Source organism: Vombatus ursinus, unplaced genomic scaffold, assembly GCF_900497805.2.
Source record: "Vombatus ursinus unplaced genomic scaffold, bare-nosed wombat genome assembly UNPS02014861.1, whole genome shotgun sequence".
Lineage (NCBI taxonomy): Eukaryota > Metazoa > Chordata > Mammalia > Diprotodontia > Vombatidae > Vombatus > Vombatus ursinus.
The window spans coordinates 2,819,446-2,833,848 of record NW_020954639.1 but is presented as its reverse complement, the minus strand read 5'-3'; the positions used below and the strand labels follow the sequence as shown (position 1 = coordinate 2,833,848).

Below are 14,403 nucleotides of genomic sequence, written 5' to 3'. Positions count from 1 at the left end.
TGTATACTAACTGTTTTGAATTGAATTATTATTTCCCACGCTATTTCCATGCTTTTCCTTCATAATTATTATTCATGCTTTTTAAAATTTAATATTTGGATCCTTTTTTTTAAATCCATAATTTTCTACATGTGTTCATGCATTAAGTGTAAGAAATTTCTCAAATACTTAATTGGAGTCAAGGGATCCTAGATTTAGAGTGGGAAGGGATCTTTATGGGTCATCTAGTTCAACCTCTTCAGTTACAGATAAGAAAAGTTAGGCGCAAGATGTGAAGGGACATGGTCATAGTAAATGGCAGGAAAGAGCCAGGATTCAAACCCAAGTTTTCTGACTTCATACTGAGAGCTTTTCCCAAATGTTTACTGAATTGAATTAAATTTAGTTTATGCCCTCCCTATTTCTGATAAGTTCTTTAAGAGTAACTTAAAGTTCTTAAGTTCTTTTGAGTAACTTCTGAAGTTCTTAAAATAAAAACAAGAATAAAATAAAAATCTTTCTCCAATTTTTAATGAGGCCCAGGTCATTTAAAAATGTAAATATGAAACAATGATTATATTATTAATCTAGTATTTAGCTATAAAGAATAACTGGCCTTAAATATAAATCACTTTTTTCTAAGAGATCAGATTGAGAAATTGAATCTAATTTAAAAAACAAAATTCTTGGGACCTTTTATTTTATAATTCTTTCCCAAAGCAGATAATGTACAAATTTAGATGTTATAATTAAAATAACATTTTGGGGTGATTAAAAGATCCTCAAGAAATAATATGTCTCATTCTTCAATTAGAGGCTTCTCAACAGGTTACTGTTAATGAATCTGTTAAGACCCTGAAAACTAACAAATATAATGTGTCCTTATGGTTTCCTCTTAAAAATCAATGCTTTGCCAGATCTTTGGTATATTTTGTTTATTTGTGTGAGGAGAGGTAGGAGGTCAGATGACAAAGGCAATAAGCTTAGTTCTGCAACCAGGGCTTCAACCACCCAAAGCTTTTAGCTTGCTTAAAAAGCTATGAACATTAACAAAAGAATAATTCCAAGGTCAGAGAAACCTAAAAGCCACTTCCCCATATATATATATATATATATATACACACACACACAAACACACACATATATATGTATATATATAATATTATATATTATATATATAGTATATAAAATTTCACTAAAAAGGATTTCACATTAAGCAGTACACTCTACCTATTAGATTAGTTCACTATATTAAAATCTACACAAACATTTCCTCCAAATAAACAAATATTTCCTCCAAAACAAATTTTTCTTCAGTGAACTTAGTGCTGCTATGAACTTCTAGAGACCCACATTACATTACTCAAATGCAAGTGGGAACTTGTAACTACTTAGGTCTACTGAATGAACAATCTTAAGTCAACAAAAAGCAGTGCAGAGAAATAAATATGGCAATTATTATAATGTAGGATACCTTCAAAATCACAAAGCAGTTTTAAGCTTTAATAGCCATTAGAAATAGCTAATATGCAAATATAAAAAGATGTAATATGCATTTTCTATGAATATACTTAAAAGGGCCTAATAGGTAAAATCATCCATCATACTAAACAAATTAAGTATTCAAGAGCTAAAAAAAAAAAAAGATAAAAGTAAAGGAGAGATATGGGATGTAGTCTGACTTTGTCATTTCACATATGAGAAAAAAGTAGATATCAGGTGAAGCTAATAAGTTAGGTGCTCCTTGGAGAAGAGTTCTGAGGTAGGTGTTGAAGGAGGTAATTTACATCTGACAGAGAATTCTACTAAGTTCACTAGGACAGCAATGAAGAGGAGCCAAGCATGATTTTATCCAAAGCCAGGGGAATTCCCCCAAAGACTTCCATTTTGTAAGTACTAAGTTGCATGCACACATATTTCATAGGAGCTTATGATATAGAGCTGCAAAAGACTTGGAAGTAAACTAGTCTAGCCTATTGATTTTCTCAATCAAGAAAACCCCTGGACCCCATAAAGATGAAGCTACCTATCCAAACTCACACAGGCAGTTAAGTAGAAGAACTGGGATTTAGATTCTGTCATTAAACCCAGTACTTTTCTGAGGTCAATGGAGAAAACGTTAGTGTATTGTATGATAGCTGTCCTGTAAGTCTATGTCATTTATGGTATGGGGAAAAGAGAACACTAGTTTTGGAAGAAGACCTTAGTGTGAAACCCAATGATAGCATTAGCTTAATTCTTGTGTGGTTTTGGCAAGTTGCTTAAACTTCTCTTGGCCTCAGTTTTCTTAACTGTAAAATGATGAAATTGGACTTGATTACCATCTAAATCTATAATCTTATGTACTGTATCTGTAATACACACACACACACTGTTTCAAAGATTTGTAATTTTGTTGGTTTAATTTTTCCATGGACCCACATAATTATCTCCCTCTGAAGCAGCAGATGGTCTTTGAGAGTTGTTATGGCTAAAAATTCATCACTTGAATATACAGTCCATCACCATATGGTACCTGAAGCCAGATGGCATGCTTTTTGGGAACCCAGGATCACCTCTATGCCAAAATAAAGCATGAGAAGAGGATTTGAGTATAGGATATACTTATAAAAATGCCAAAAACAGTGTATGTGTGTGTGTGTGTCTGTATTAACACACCATGATTCTGGGAGTCAGATTATGAACCCAAATGCTAGTTAGAATAAATCAATTTTTCTATGAAGTTTTCTTTGACTTTCTATTGAACAGTTCAGAATAAAAAGATCTAATTTTTTATATGCTATTCTTTTGTCTCTAAGAGGGAGGAAATTTCAAAATCACCTGCAAAACTATCACCCATAAGCATTCTTCCTGTTTCTAGGTATTTCTATGTTCGCAGAACAGCCATTATCAAAGTGTGATCTGAGAACCTCTGATGGTCCTAGAGATCCTCTCAGGGAGTCCTCAAAGTCAAGACTATTGTCATAACAAAATAATATGTTTCAATTTCTAACATGGCAAATATTGATAGACATAACCAACATAAACAAAAGCTCTTGGGAGGGTACTCAAGAATTTTTCAGAGTATAAAGAGGTCCTGGTACCAAAAAGTTTGAGAAACAGTGCTTTAAAGAAAGTTTCTTGGAGCAGAACCAAGATGATGGAGTAGAAACAGTAACTCACCTGAACTGTTCCAAATACCCCCCCAACACACACACAAACACACACACCAAACAGCTTTAAAATAATGCCTCAAAAGGAGCAGCTAGGTGGCTCAGTGGATAGAGCCCCGGCCCTGAAGTCAGGAGGACCTGAGTTCAAATCCAGCCTCAGACCAAACACTTGACACTTACTAGCTGTGTGACCCTGGGCAAGTCACTTAACCTCGATTGCCTAAAAAAAAAAATGCCTCAAATAAAATTCTGGAGTGGCAGAACAAACAAAAGGTCAGAGTGAAACCATTTTCCAGCTCAAGACAACATAAGAGGTTGGCAGAAAGAGTCTGTCACACAGGGTGATGGCTGTTGGCCCCAGAGTATAGTGTGTTACAGGCCCTGGAGGTGGCTGCATTAGCGACAGCAGCAGCTTCAGGAGCTCTCAGACCAGGGTGCCCTTTCCTGGTGCTGAGTTGAGGACCCTATTGCATTGCCCAAAAGTGGTTCTGGGTTATAGTCCCAGGGTGAAGTGCAATCACAGGAGAGCAAGGGACCTAGTCACAGTTCCAAGACTAAGAGATGCTCTAGCACTAGGAGCTGCCAGGGTGGAGAACAGTGCTTGTGATTGATCATAAGGGAGCCCTGGTCTCAATTTCAAGGCAGAAAGGAGAATTAGAGATTACAGTTGCAGTAAAGCAGGGGACCCAGTCACAGTTCCAGAGTCAACAGGAGTGACAGCACTTGTGGCTTCAGGGGAACAACAGAGACAAGCCAGAGAGAACAATGACCACACTTCTCCTTAGATCATACCACCTTGGAACCACTGAAAACCTATAGACTTTAGCTCTGAAAACAACAGCACTAAAAACTTAGAGCTTGGAACAGTGTTCTTGTATCCACCATAGAAGCAGAGCCAAACTTTAATGTTGATTTACAAGTCAAGAAATAGGCTGGGAAACTGAGCAAACAACAATTTAAAAAAAATCTGATCATAAAAAATTACTATGGCAACAGGGAAGATCAAGACACAATCTCAGAAGACAACAAGCCTCCAAGAAAAATTGAACACAACCCAACAAAAATTCCTTGAAGAGTTCAAAAAGATTTTTAAAAATCAAATAAGAGAGGTGGAGAAAAAATGGGAAAAGAAATGAGTGATGTAAAAAAAATTATGAAAAGAGAGTCAACAGCTTGATAAAAGAGGCACACACACACACACAAATACAGACAGGAATAACATTTTAAAAAACAGAATTGGCCAAATGGTAAAAGAGGCACAGAAGTTCACTGAAGAGAAAAAGCATGATTGACCAAATGGAAAGAGGTATAAAAATTCACTGAAAACAACTCCTTAAAAAGTAGAATTGGTCAAATGGAAAAAAAAGATACAAAAGCTCACTGAATAAAATAATTTCTTAAAAATTAGAATTGAGGAACTGGGAGCTAATGACTCCATGAGACACCAAAAAACAATAAAATAGAATTAAAAGAATGAAAAAAAAAGAAAATGTGAAATATCTCATTGGAAAAAGAACTGACCTGGCAAACACATTGAGGAGAGGTAATTTAAGAATTATTGAACTACCTAAAAGCCAAGAACAAAGAAAGAGCCTAGACATCATATTTCAAGAAATTGTTAAGGAAAGTTGCCCTAATATCCTAGAACCAGAGGGTAAAATAGAAATTGAAAGAATCCCCTGATCACCTCCTGAAAAAGATCCCAAAATGAAAACTCCAAGGAATATTATAGGTAAATTCCAGACCTCACAGATCAAGGAGAAAATATTGCAAGCAGTCAGAAATAATTCAAATATTATGAAGCCACAGTTAGGATCACCCAAGATTTAGCAGCCCCTACATTGAAGGATCATAGGGCTTGGAATATGATATTCCTAAAGGCAAAGTATCTAGGATTACGATCAAGAATAACCCACCCAGCAAAACTGAACATAATACTTCAGGGGAAAAGAAATTGATATTTAAGGAAATAGAGGACTTTTAAGCATTCCTAATGAAAAGACAAGAGCTGAAAAGAAAATTAGACTTTCACATAGCAGACTCAAGGGAAATCATAAAGGATTCAAAAAGGTTAAACTGTTACAATTTTATGTGGGAAGACAATACTTGTAAAAACTTTATCATTATTGGGGCAGTTAGAAGGAGTATACAAACACAGAGGGTGCATGTTTGAGTTGACTATGATGGGATGATTTAAAAAAATAAAATTAAGGAGAAAAATGGACATTTAATAAAAAGAGGACTTTCAAGAATTCCTGACTAAAAGATTAGAGCTGAAAAGAAATTTAATAAAAAATAAGACTCAAGAGAAGCATAAAAGGATAAACAGGAAAGAGAAAATGTAAGTGATTCAAAAAGATGAAACTGTTTTTATTCCTATATGGCAAGATGATACTTGTAACTATTAAGAACTTTATTACTCTAAAGGCAACTAGAAAGAGTATACACAGACAGAGGGCAAGGGTTTGAGTTGGCTATGATGGGATGATATTAAAAAAATCAAGGGGTGAGACAGAAGATAGCAAGGGGAGAAGGAAGGGAGAAATAGCATGGGGTAAATTATTTTACATAAAAGAGGTGTGAAAGAACTATTACAGTAGAGGGGAAGATGGGTGGTGGTGGAGAGTGATTAGTCAAACCTGAACCTTACTCTGATCAGAATTGGCTCAAAGAGGGAAGATGGGTCTACTAATCTTACACAGAGAAGTGAAAAGGGCTAGGTATAAGATAAGGGTAGAGGACTGATAGAAAGGAAGGCAGACCGGGGAAGTGGTGGTCAGAAGTAAAATACTTGTGAGAAGGGACAGGGTGAAAGGTGCGTGGGTGTGTGTGTGTGTGTGTGTGTGTGTGTGAGAGAGAGAGAGAGAGAAAATTAACAAGGGAAAAATAGGATGGAGGGAAATATACAGTTAGTTATCATAACTATAAATGTGAATGGGATAAACTCACCCATAACAAAAGTGGATATGGGTTAAAAGAATGGGTTAAAAACAAGAGTCATCGGGGCAGGTAGTTGGCGCAGTGGATAGAGCACCGGCCCTAGATTCAGGAGGACCTGAGTTCAAATCCGGCCTCAGACATGTAACACTTACTAGCTGTGTGACCCTGGGCAAGTCACTTAACCCCATTGCCTAGCCAAAAAAAAAAAAAAAAACCAAACCCAAGAATCATACAGTATGTTGTTTACAAGAAACACATTTGAAGCACAGAGACACATATAGATTAAAGGTAAGGAGTTGGAACAGAATCTATTATGCTGCAGCTGAAGTTAAAAAAAAAAGCAGGGGTAGCAATCATGATCTCTGACAAAGCAAAAGCAAAACCAGATTTAATTAAAAGAGGTAAGGAAGGAAACTACATCTTGCTAAAAGGTATGATAGACAATGAAGTAATATCATTACTAAACATATGCACCAAATAGTATCATATCTAAATTTTTAAAGGAGAAGCTAAATCAGTAATAGACGGTAAAACTGTACCAGTGGGGGACCTCAACTTTCCCCTCTCAGAACTAGATAAATCTAACCAAAAAGTTAACAAAGAAAAAGTTGAGGAGATGAATCATATTTTAGAAAAGATAGATATGATAGACCTCTGGAGAAAACTGAATGGGAATAGAAAGGAATGTACCTTTTTTCAGTGGTACATAGCACCTACACAAAAACTGACCATGTATTATGCCATAAACTCCTCACAACAAAATGCAGAAAGGCAGAAATATCAATGTATCCTTTTGAGATCATAATGCAACAAAATTGCATTCAATAAAGACCAGAGGAAAGATAGATTAAAAATTAGTTGGAAACTATATAATCTCATCCTAAAGAATAAGTAGGTCAAAGAATAAATCATAGAAACAATCAATAATTCCATTTAAGAGAATGACAACAATGAGACAACATAACAAAATTTATGAGATGCAGCCAAAGCAGTACTTAGGGGAATCACTAATCTAGGAAACCATTAACCAGAGTGACTTAGTTAGTGCATAGTAATAATAGGGGCCAAAGTTGCAGATTTCAGCTCTTTGCAGACTTCACTCTGATCTAAGGCCAGACAACAGTCACTCAGCATGAAATAAAAGGTGGAAACAAAAGACAGCATGATATAGTGATAAGGGCCAACCAGGAGTTAGGAATAGGTATTCCTACTACCAGGTACAAGGATAATAGGATAACAGGTTTAGAGCTGGAAGGGACTTCAGAGGTCTCCTAGTCCAATTCCTTCATTTTGCAGATGAGGAAATGAATGCCCGGGGAAGTGATATGATTTACTCAATGATGAAAAGGTAGTCACCTCCTCTCCCCTCTCCTCTCCCCCCCTCTCCTCTCCTCTCCTCTCCTCTTCTCTTCTCTCTCTCCTCTCTTCTTCCCCCCTGCCCCCGTTGGGCTCTTCAGGAGGAAATCTTTGAGTAAGGGTGGGTTCAAGCTCTGCCTCTTGATACATACAGGCTATAAGTCTGAGTCAATCATTACCTCAGTGCCATTAGACAGCTTGTTAAAGCTATAAATTGTAGATGAGTTGCTGTTTTGCTTTGAGGAAGTGATGCACTGAGACTTCTCCCACACAGATGCAATCACATGCCCAGACTAAATCCAAAGTTTATTTCAGCTTGGAGTCAGAAAAGATTCAATTATTACAGGTTTTAAGCTGGAAGAGACCATCCATTTATGATATAAATGAGAAAACCAAGACCCAGGGCAAACAGGTTGCCCACAAAGCTAGTAAGAAACAGAGGCAGGATTCAAAAGAGTCACTTTCTTCTAGGATACAGAATGAGCTCACATACATAGAGCCAGTAAGAGGTTTTGAAATACTAATCTGAGTTTCCAGTCAACTGTTACTAAAGCACAAAGAGATTTTTAAGAAGCCTTTTTCCTAGGGACCCTAATGCACCTTGGGTAGAGTAGTGAACTGGTCCAAACATTCTGGAGAACAATTTGGAACTGTGCCCAAATGGCTATAAAAATGTACATACCCTTTGGCCCATCAATACCACTATTAGGTCTGTATCCCAAAGAGATTAAAAAAAAAAAAAGGGAAAAGGACCTAATTATGCAAAAAATTTATAGTGGCTCTTTTTGTGCTGGCAAAGAATTGGAGATTGAGAAGATGACCTTCAATTGGGAAATGGTTCAACAAGTTGTGTTATATGATTGTGATAGAATACTATTGTTCTGTAAGAAATGATCAGGGGAAAAAAAGAAATGATCAGGGAGATGGTTTCAGAAAAACCTGGGAAGTCTTACATGAACTGATGCAAAGTGAAGTGAGCTGAACCAGAAGAACAAGGTACATAGTAACAGCAATATTGTAAGGATGATCAACTGTAAAAGACTTAGCCACTCTGATACATGACAATTCAGAAGGACCCATGATGAAAAAATGCTATCTATCTCCACAAAGAGAACTGATGGACTCTGAGTACAAACTGAAGGTTAATTTTTTAAACTTTCTTTATTTCTTTATTAATTTAATTTTTAAAATTTTACTTTTCTTGCCTTTTTTTGGGTAATATGGCTAATATGGAAACATGTTTTGCATGACTTTACATGTAGAAATGATATCATATTGCTTGCCTTCTCAATTAGTGAGGGAGGACCTGATGGGGAGAATTTGGAACTCAATTAAAAAAAATGAATGTAAAAAAATATATATTTTTTTTAATGAAGAAGTCCCTTTCCTTTCAGAGCAAGTTCTAGTTCTTAATCTTTTAAGATTCCTTTGCCAGCCTATTGATACCAATGGACCTCTTCTCAGAATAATATTTTTAAATGAATAAAATAAAATACCTAGAATTGTAAAGGAAACCAATTACCAACTACAAGAGTTTATCTCTCTCTCTCCCTCTCTCTCTCTCTCTCTCTCTATCTATCTATCTATCTTAAAGTTCCTGGAGCCCAAGTAAAAAATGCTTGCTTTAAAATTGATGCATAGCTTTTTCTACTTTCTTTATTTTTCTTGCCCCTCCCCACCCCTTTTTGCAACATGGCTCATATGGATATGTTTTGCATGACTTTACATATATAATTGATATCACATTGCTTGCCTTCTCAATGGGTGGGGGAAGGGCTAGATGTAAAAAAGAATGTTAAAATAATTTACATTAAAAAATAGTAAAATGTAGTCAGATCAAGAAAGAAAATTAAAACTGATCCTCTAATTTTGTTATAAAAAAAAGGATACTTGCAGTAGAGGATAAGGGTGTAAAGGATAATGTCCTTTGCAAAAATTCTCTTGGAAGTTTTGTTTTATTGTACACAATTTAAATAATACAAATTCCAAAGGAACTTATTTGCTTAGTAAACACATATAAATTAATCTATGTTGGGACATAACCTCTTACATTCTTTTTCTGCTATCCATATAATGGCGCCTAAAATCCATCTAAAAAATTTTGGCCCTAAAGAAAATCATTTTGGAGTACATGTGCTTGAGTAGGAAAGAGGAAATATTTAACTGAAAGACTGTTCCATTCTCCTTTGCATAGCTACAGACTCCACAATTTTATAACTTTTCCTACCAGGAAATTCAGGCTACTTTGAATAGTGGATTCATTTCAATTTTGAGTTTTTAACCATATCGTATATCAAGGTTATTCCAAATTTAAAGAGCTGTTGTTTAATTTCTTGATATCCAGCCAATTTCTATAAATCAGGGGATAAAAGAAGTACGGACAAAAGTTAGTACTTACCACAACAGTGATACTAATGATGATTTACTTGAAATGTTTCAACAACTCTACAGAGAAGATGAAAGCCCTTTACATACATACAGCAATTTTAAAATGACTTCTAATGTAACCCTGACACTGATATTCAGTAGCTGCTGGAAGATGGTTAAAAAAAAAACAAAAAACCAAAAACTAGTAGCAGAAGCAGAATCTAGTGAAGATAGGCATTTCAACTGTTTTGCAAATATTAGTAATGCTCACTTTCACAGAACAAACACTTATGTGCCCAGATAGGTTGACTAAAGCTATACATTTCTTATGGCTATATAGAAGTTCCCACCTTTTAAATTTAATGACACATAAGTCTTAAAATTGTGTTTTGTTTTTTAGAAATTCTAGATACATAAAAAATCAATGAATGTCATCCCTTGCTATATCTAATTTATCAAGACTAACAAGAGTAAAAAACAGAAAAACTGGACTTTTTTGCAGCTCAGTTATTAACTCCATATGGCTATGTGTAAATAAAATACTTTGGCAAATGCTTGAATTTTCCGATTTCAGTAATACAATGGATCAGGAATTTAAAAAAAAAAACCTTTTTATTTTGGGGGGAAGTGAATGCAGAAATAATCCAAAAGAATTTAAATTATCATTTGGCAAATTGATGCCTGGCAATTCTGATGACCACCATGCAAAAAGGCATCAATAATACATACACACACACACACATACATTTATATGTATATATAAACCCTTTTCTAAAGGCCTGACCTTGAAGTCCCTGGGTGACTTAGATAAGTCACAGGCCTCCGGAACCTGAGTCATATTCCCTTTCCCCTCCCAGGTTCTTTGTTCTAGTAAAATGTCAGATACAGGCCTGCAGGTCCTTTATGCCCTTCATTGCATTCCTAGATGACCTTAGATTGCTAGTATGGTGCCTTGCACAAGGGAGGAATTAGTGAAATGATAAACATCTACTCAAAGAATGAATGAATTCCTAAAGTACCAACAGTTACTTCTCCCCCCCCCCCATTTGCTGCCTTTTTTTCAGTCCTCTTTCTTTCAAATAATCGACTTCTTACATAGCTTTAGTTAATTGTATGGCTCCTGCTTGCCTCCCAGAAATCCACTCTTGAATCCAATTCACTCTAGCAGGAAGCATGGGGGGGGGGGGTAGGTGGGGCAAAGGAGTAGGTGCTTTTAATTGCCCTTATAAGGGTGTCGTACAGAAGTCTGATCGGGATGTGCCTGCCCTCGGACAAGGGGTAAAAATGTCACCCCCAATCCCTGCAAAGTCCTCTGCAACGCCTCAGGATGGTCTTTCTACAGCTTTAGAGAATGAGGGAGGGTGGAATGAGAGGGATGCTTGGGTTCCTGGAGCTTTTGGGACTACTGCCCCGGGCTGGACAGCGCAGCGCAGCCCAGCCTTATCCAGCCCTTGGGTCTGGGAGGCAAGGACTGAGCCCTCCGAGGAGGATTCACCAGTTCTGTAATTGCATGCGGAGGAGGAGAAGGAAGAAGAGAAGAAGAAGGAGGAGAAAGGCAATTTCTCTCCAGGATGACGCACGAGGGCGGAATTAGGGAGGCCTGGCTGAGGATCACGTACACACGCGGAGAGGAGGGAGGAGCCTCAGTGTGCCTCCGCTACTCAACTTGGGTCTTAGAGCTAGAGACACCTTGCTCACCTCGAGGAAGCAGAACCCAAAGACCGCAAAGACGCACGCCCCTCCAAAGTCCCCCTTTCCATGCACTCGGGAGTCTTAGAAGCCAAAGCAGAGACTACCTGTAGTTTGAGTGTGACAAAGTAAACAGTTCAGTACAGTGCAGAGGAGAAGGAGGATTGCACCGGGGTTATTTCGTGTATGTGAGGGGTTTGCATGCAGGAGCCATACAATTAACTAAAGCTGAAGTACTTTGGGCAAGTCATTTCCCGTTTTGGGCTTCAGTGTGTAAATCAGGAAGGTTGAACTCAATAATTTCGAAAAATGCTTTCCATTTAGGATGCTATGATTCTAAGATGGCTGGTCCACCTTTTAGACATGCTTTTGATTCTGACAGTACGGCTTGCCAAATTAACTCTACTGGTTTACAGCCATGGATCCACTGATGCCGGGGCGAGAGTGGGCGCAGAAGATAAAATATCTCATTTTCCAGAGATCAGAGGTAGTATTTGGAGAAAGGGGACTGAGCCAGCCTAAGTAGGCGTCACCCATAGGGTCTCTGTTTAGTAGCCTCTCCATAAGCTCAGATAAAACCCTGATATACTGAGGAAAGCGGGCAGAGGCTCCCTTGATGTTCTGGGAGGGAGGGGGATAGGAGTGGGGAAGGAGGTGGGCAAGGCGTGACAACTTCTCTGGGCAAAACGTTAGCTATCTTTCAGGCTGCGAAAGGAAAACGTGGGCAAGGCCCCAGGAACTTCCCGTAAACCACTGCCTCCCTGCAATGCAGTAAAGACCAAAGATCAAGACATCGCACTCCTCACACCTCAACCTCCACATCAGCTCCCATCCACGGGAGAGAGGCCCCAAACGATAGAAAGACTGGAGGCCAAGCCGCAGGAGCCAGAGAAAACCCAGGAGGGTTTCTTTCCACCCGAAACGAAGAGGAGAGCTACGGCTACACAGCATGGGTGGAAAACGCTTTCGTCCTTCCTTAACCCTTACCCTTCCCGACAGGCACAATCCAGCCTGCGTCAGGTCCCCAGGGGTGTGTGTGGAAGCAGAGCTTAGCACCGTGCCTGGCATACAGGTGACGCTTAATAACTGTTTATTGACTGATCGCTTCCTAGAAGTTGCACCAAGCGCTAACCGTCTCTTGTAGCGAATACCAACCTCATCTGGGTTTATTCCGCCACCAAAATTCCAACTTGGAGGAGGAAAAAAACAACATTGCTTTTTTTGGGTCGTACCCACACCCCACATCCCCGTCTCCAGCTCAGTCACCCTGCGAGGATGGCGCGGGCGTGGGCGTTACCTTGGGCATCGCCGCCGCTAGTGAGGACCCCGATGACTTTGCCAGCACCAGAGAGATTCTCGAACAATTTCTTGTCTGTCTTGCTCGACGGTAGCTTTGCCTTGGTGATGGGAGTCGGGGTCCTCAGGTCCTTTGGTGACTGGGGCGTCTTCTTGCTTTGTGTACTACCGGAATCCATGGCTGCAGCTTTAGTCTGCTGGGCAGTCAGCGCATCCACAGAGGTCTAGCCAGAAGCCGAGCACTCTGTATCTGGGCAGCTACCGGCCGCTGCACGCTCCACCCCTTCGCCAGCCCCGCCTCCTCCCGGGCAACGCTTCAAGCGCAGATGGACGGCGGCACCAGCCAATTCCCGCGAGCTTCTGGAGGCCCCTGCTCCAATCCCGGCTCGATGCTGAAAGCTCCCTTGCCCGGACGTGTTCTGAGCCCGGTGGAGGTGGAGGTGGAGGGGCAAGTCCGCGATGCGAGGGGAAGTAGGAATGGGAGTCCCTTTGCAGGTGCTAGCAGAGATCGAAGGAGCAGAGGATATTGTGATCTACACTCGGAAAAGAGCCTTGGTTAGAGTAGTGCCGCCCATCCCCGCTGTTTTAAGTTAGGGTCGGAGCTGGACATAGATGGGTGGAAAAACTTAGGGTGTAGTCGGGCATTTGGGAGGCGTCTCAGCTGCTGCGTGCCGAGATGCATGCCTCCACCGCCTCCTGGCGTCACTCAGTGCCTCAGCTGGGAGGGCAGGCTGAGGCCTAAAGGTTGGGAAGGGATTCCATGGTTGAATGGAGGAGGAAGAGCACTGCAAGGTCCTTCAGCTAGGATGTGCCCCCGGGAAAATCCCTATTCCCTAGCTGGGTTATTATGCAGAAGTCCGCTGGGCTGTGACCATCGCATTTTGAGGCGTGGGCTCAGCCTGTCAGTATGACTGTAGATGAAGAAATATCCCTTCACTCTTTGTGTGGCCTTAGGCAGATCTCTTTGCCCCAGTTCCCTCTTTTGGGAAGAGGGCATAGGGGTGGGCTAGATCGTCTCTGAGGTCCTTTCCAGCTGCAAATTTGTGATCCTGTAAAATTTAACTAGTGAAAAAGAGACAATGTCAGAATTTGGGGAGCGGGGGTTCACGTTTTCTAATTCTCCAACTGGGTTTCATTCCCAGAGGTGTACAGCCTAGCCCAGCCCAATGGCACCCAGCCAGTCTCTCTTAGCGGAACAAGGTGACCCTAGTCATAGAGCTTTGGGATTGCTTCTTATGCAACTTGTGTAAATAAATATTTCACACATAAAAGCCTTTAACAACTTTCAGAAAACACCAGATCACAAACGAAGGTTCCGTTGTAGTGGAGGTGGGGGGATGGGGAGAAGGTTTTATAGATCAGACAATAAGGAGTTAGCAATATCAACATCAGAATTTTTAAAAGATCATTTTAAATATTCATTTTTTAATAAGCTCATGAGGTGCCCCAAGTATTGTGCACTGGAAAACCCACATTTATATATTGCTTTATGCTTTCTTCACACCACTGGAGGTGAATAGTAAAAACATTATTCCCATTGGAACAAATAATGAAATTGAAAACTGAAGAAATAAAGCCATTTGCCCAAAGTCACAGCAAGGTCATTTTTGTGACTTCCTAGATT

The 14,403-nt window shown here is 39.5% G+C and overlaps 1 protein-coding gene across 2 annotated transcripts in view; it reads right to left on the bottom strand.

The window, feature by feature from the left end:
- Nucleotides 1-13,036, bottom strand: part of PFKP (phosphofructokinase, platelet) — an 88,123-nt gene extending 75,087 nt beyond the window's left edge. For both annotated transcript variants that reach the window (XM_027841597.1, XM_027841599.1), the window contains exon 1: nucleotides 12,781-13,036. In XM_027841597.1, the coding sequence (XP_027697398.1) occupies nucleotides 12,781-12,958 (178 nt within the window). In that variant the 5' untranslated portion in view covers nucleotides 12,959-13,036. The remainder of the gene's footprint in view (nucleotides 1-12,780) is intronic.
- Nucleotides 13,037-14,403: the final 1,367 nt, after the last annotated feature.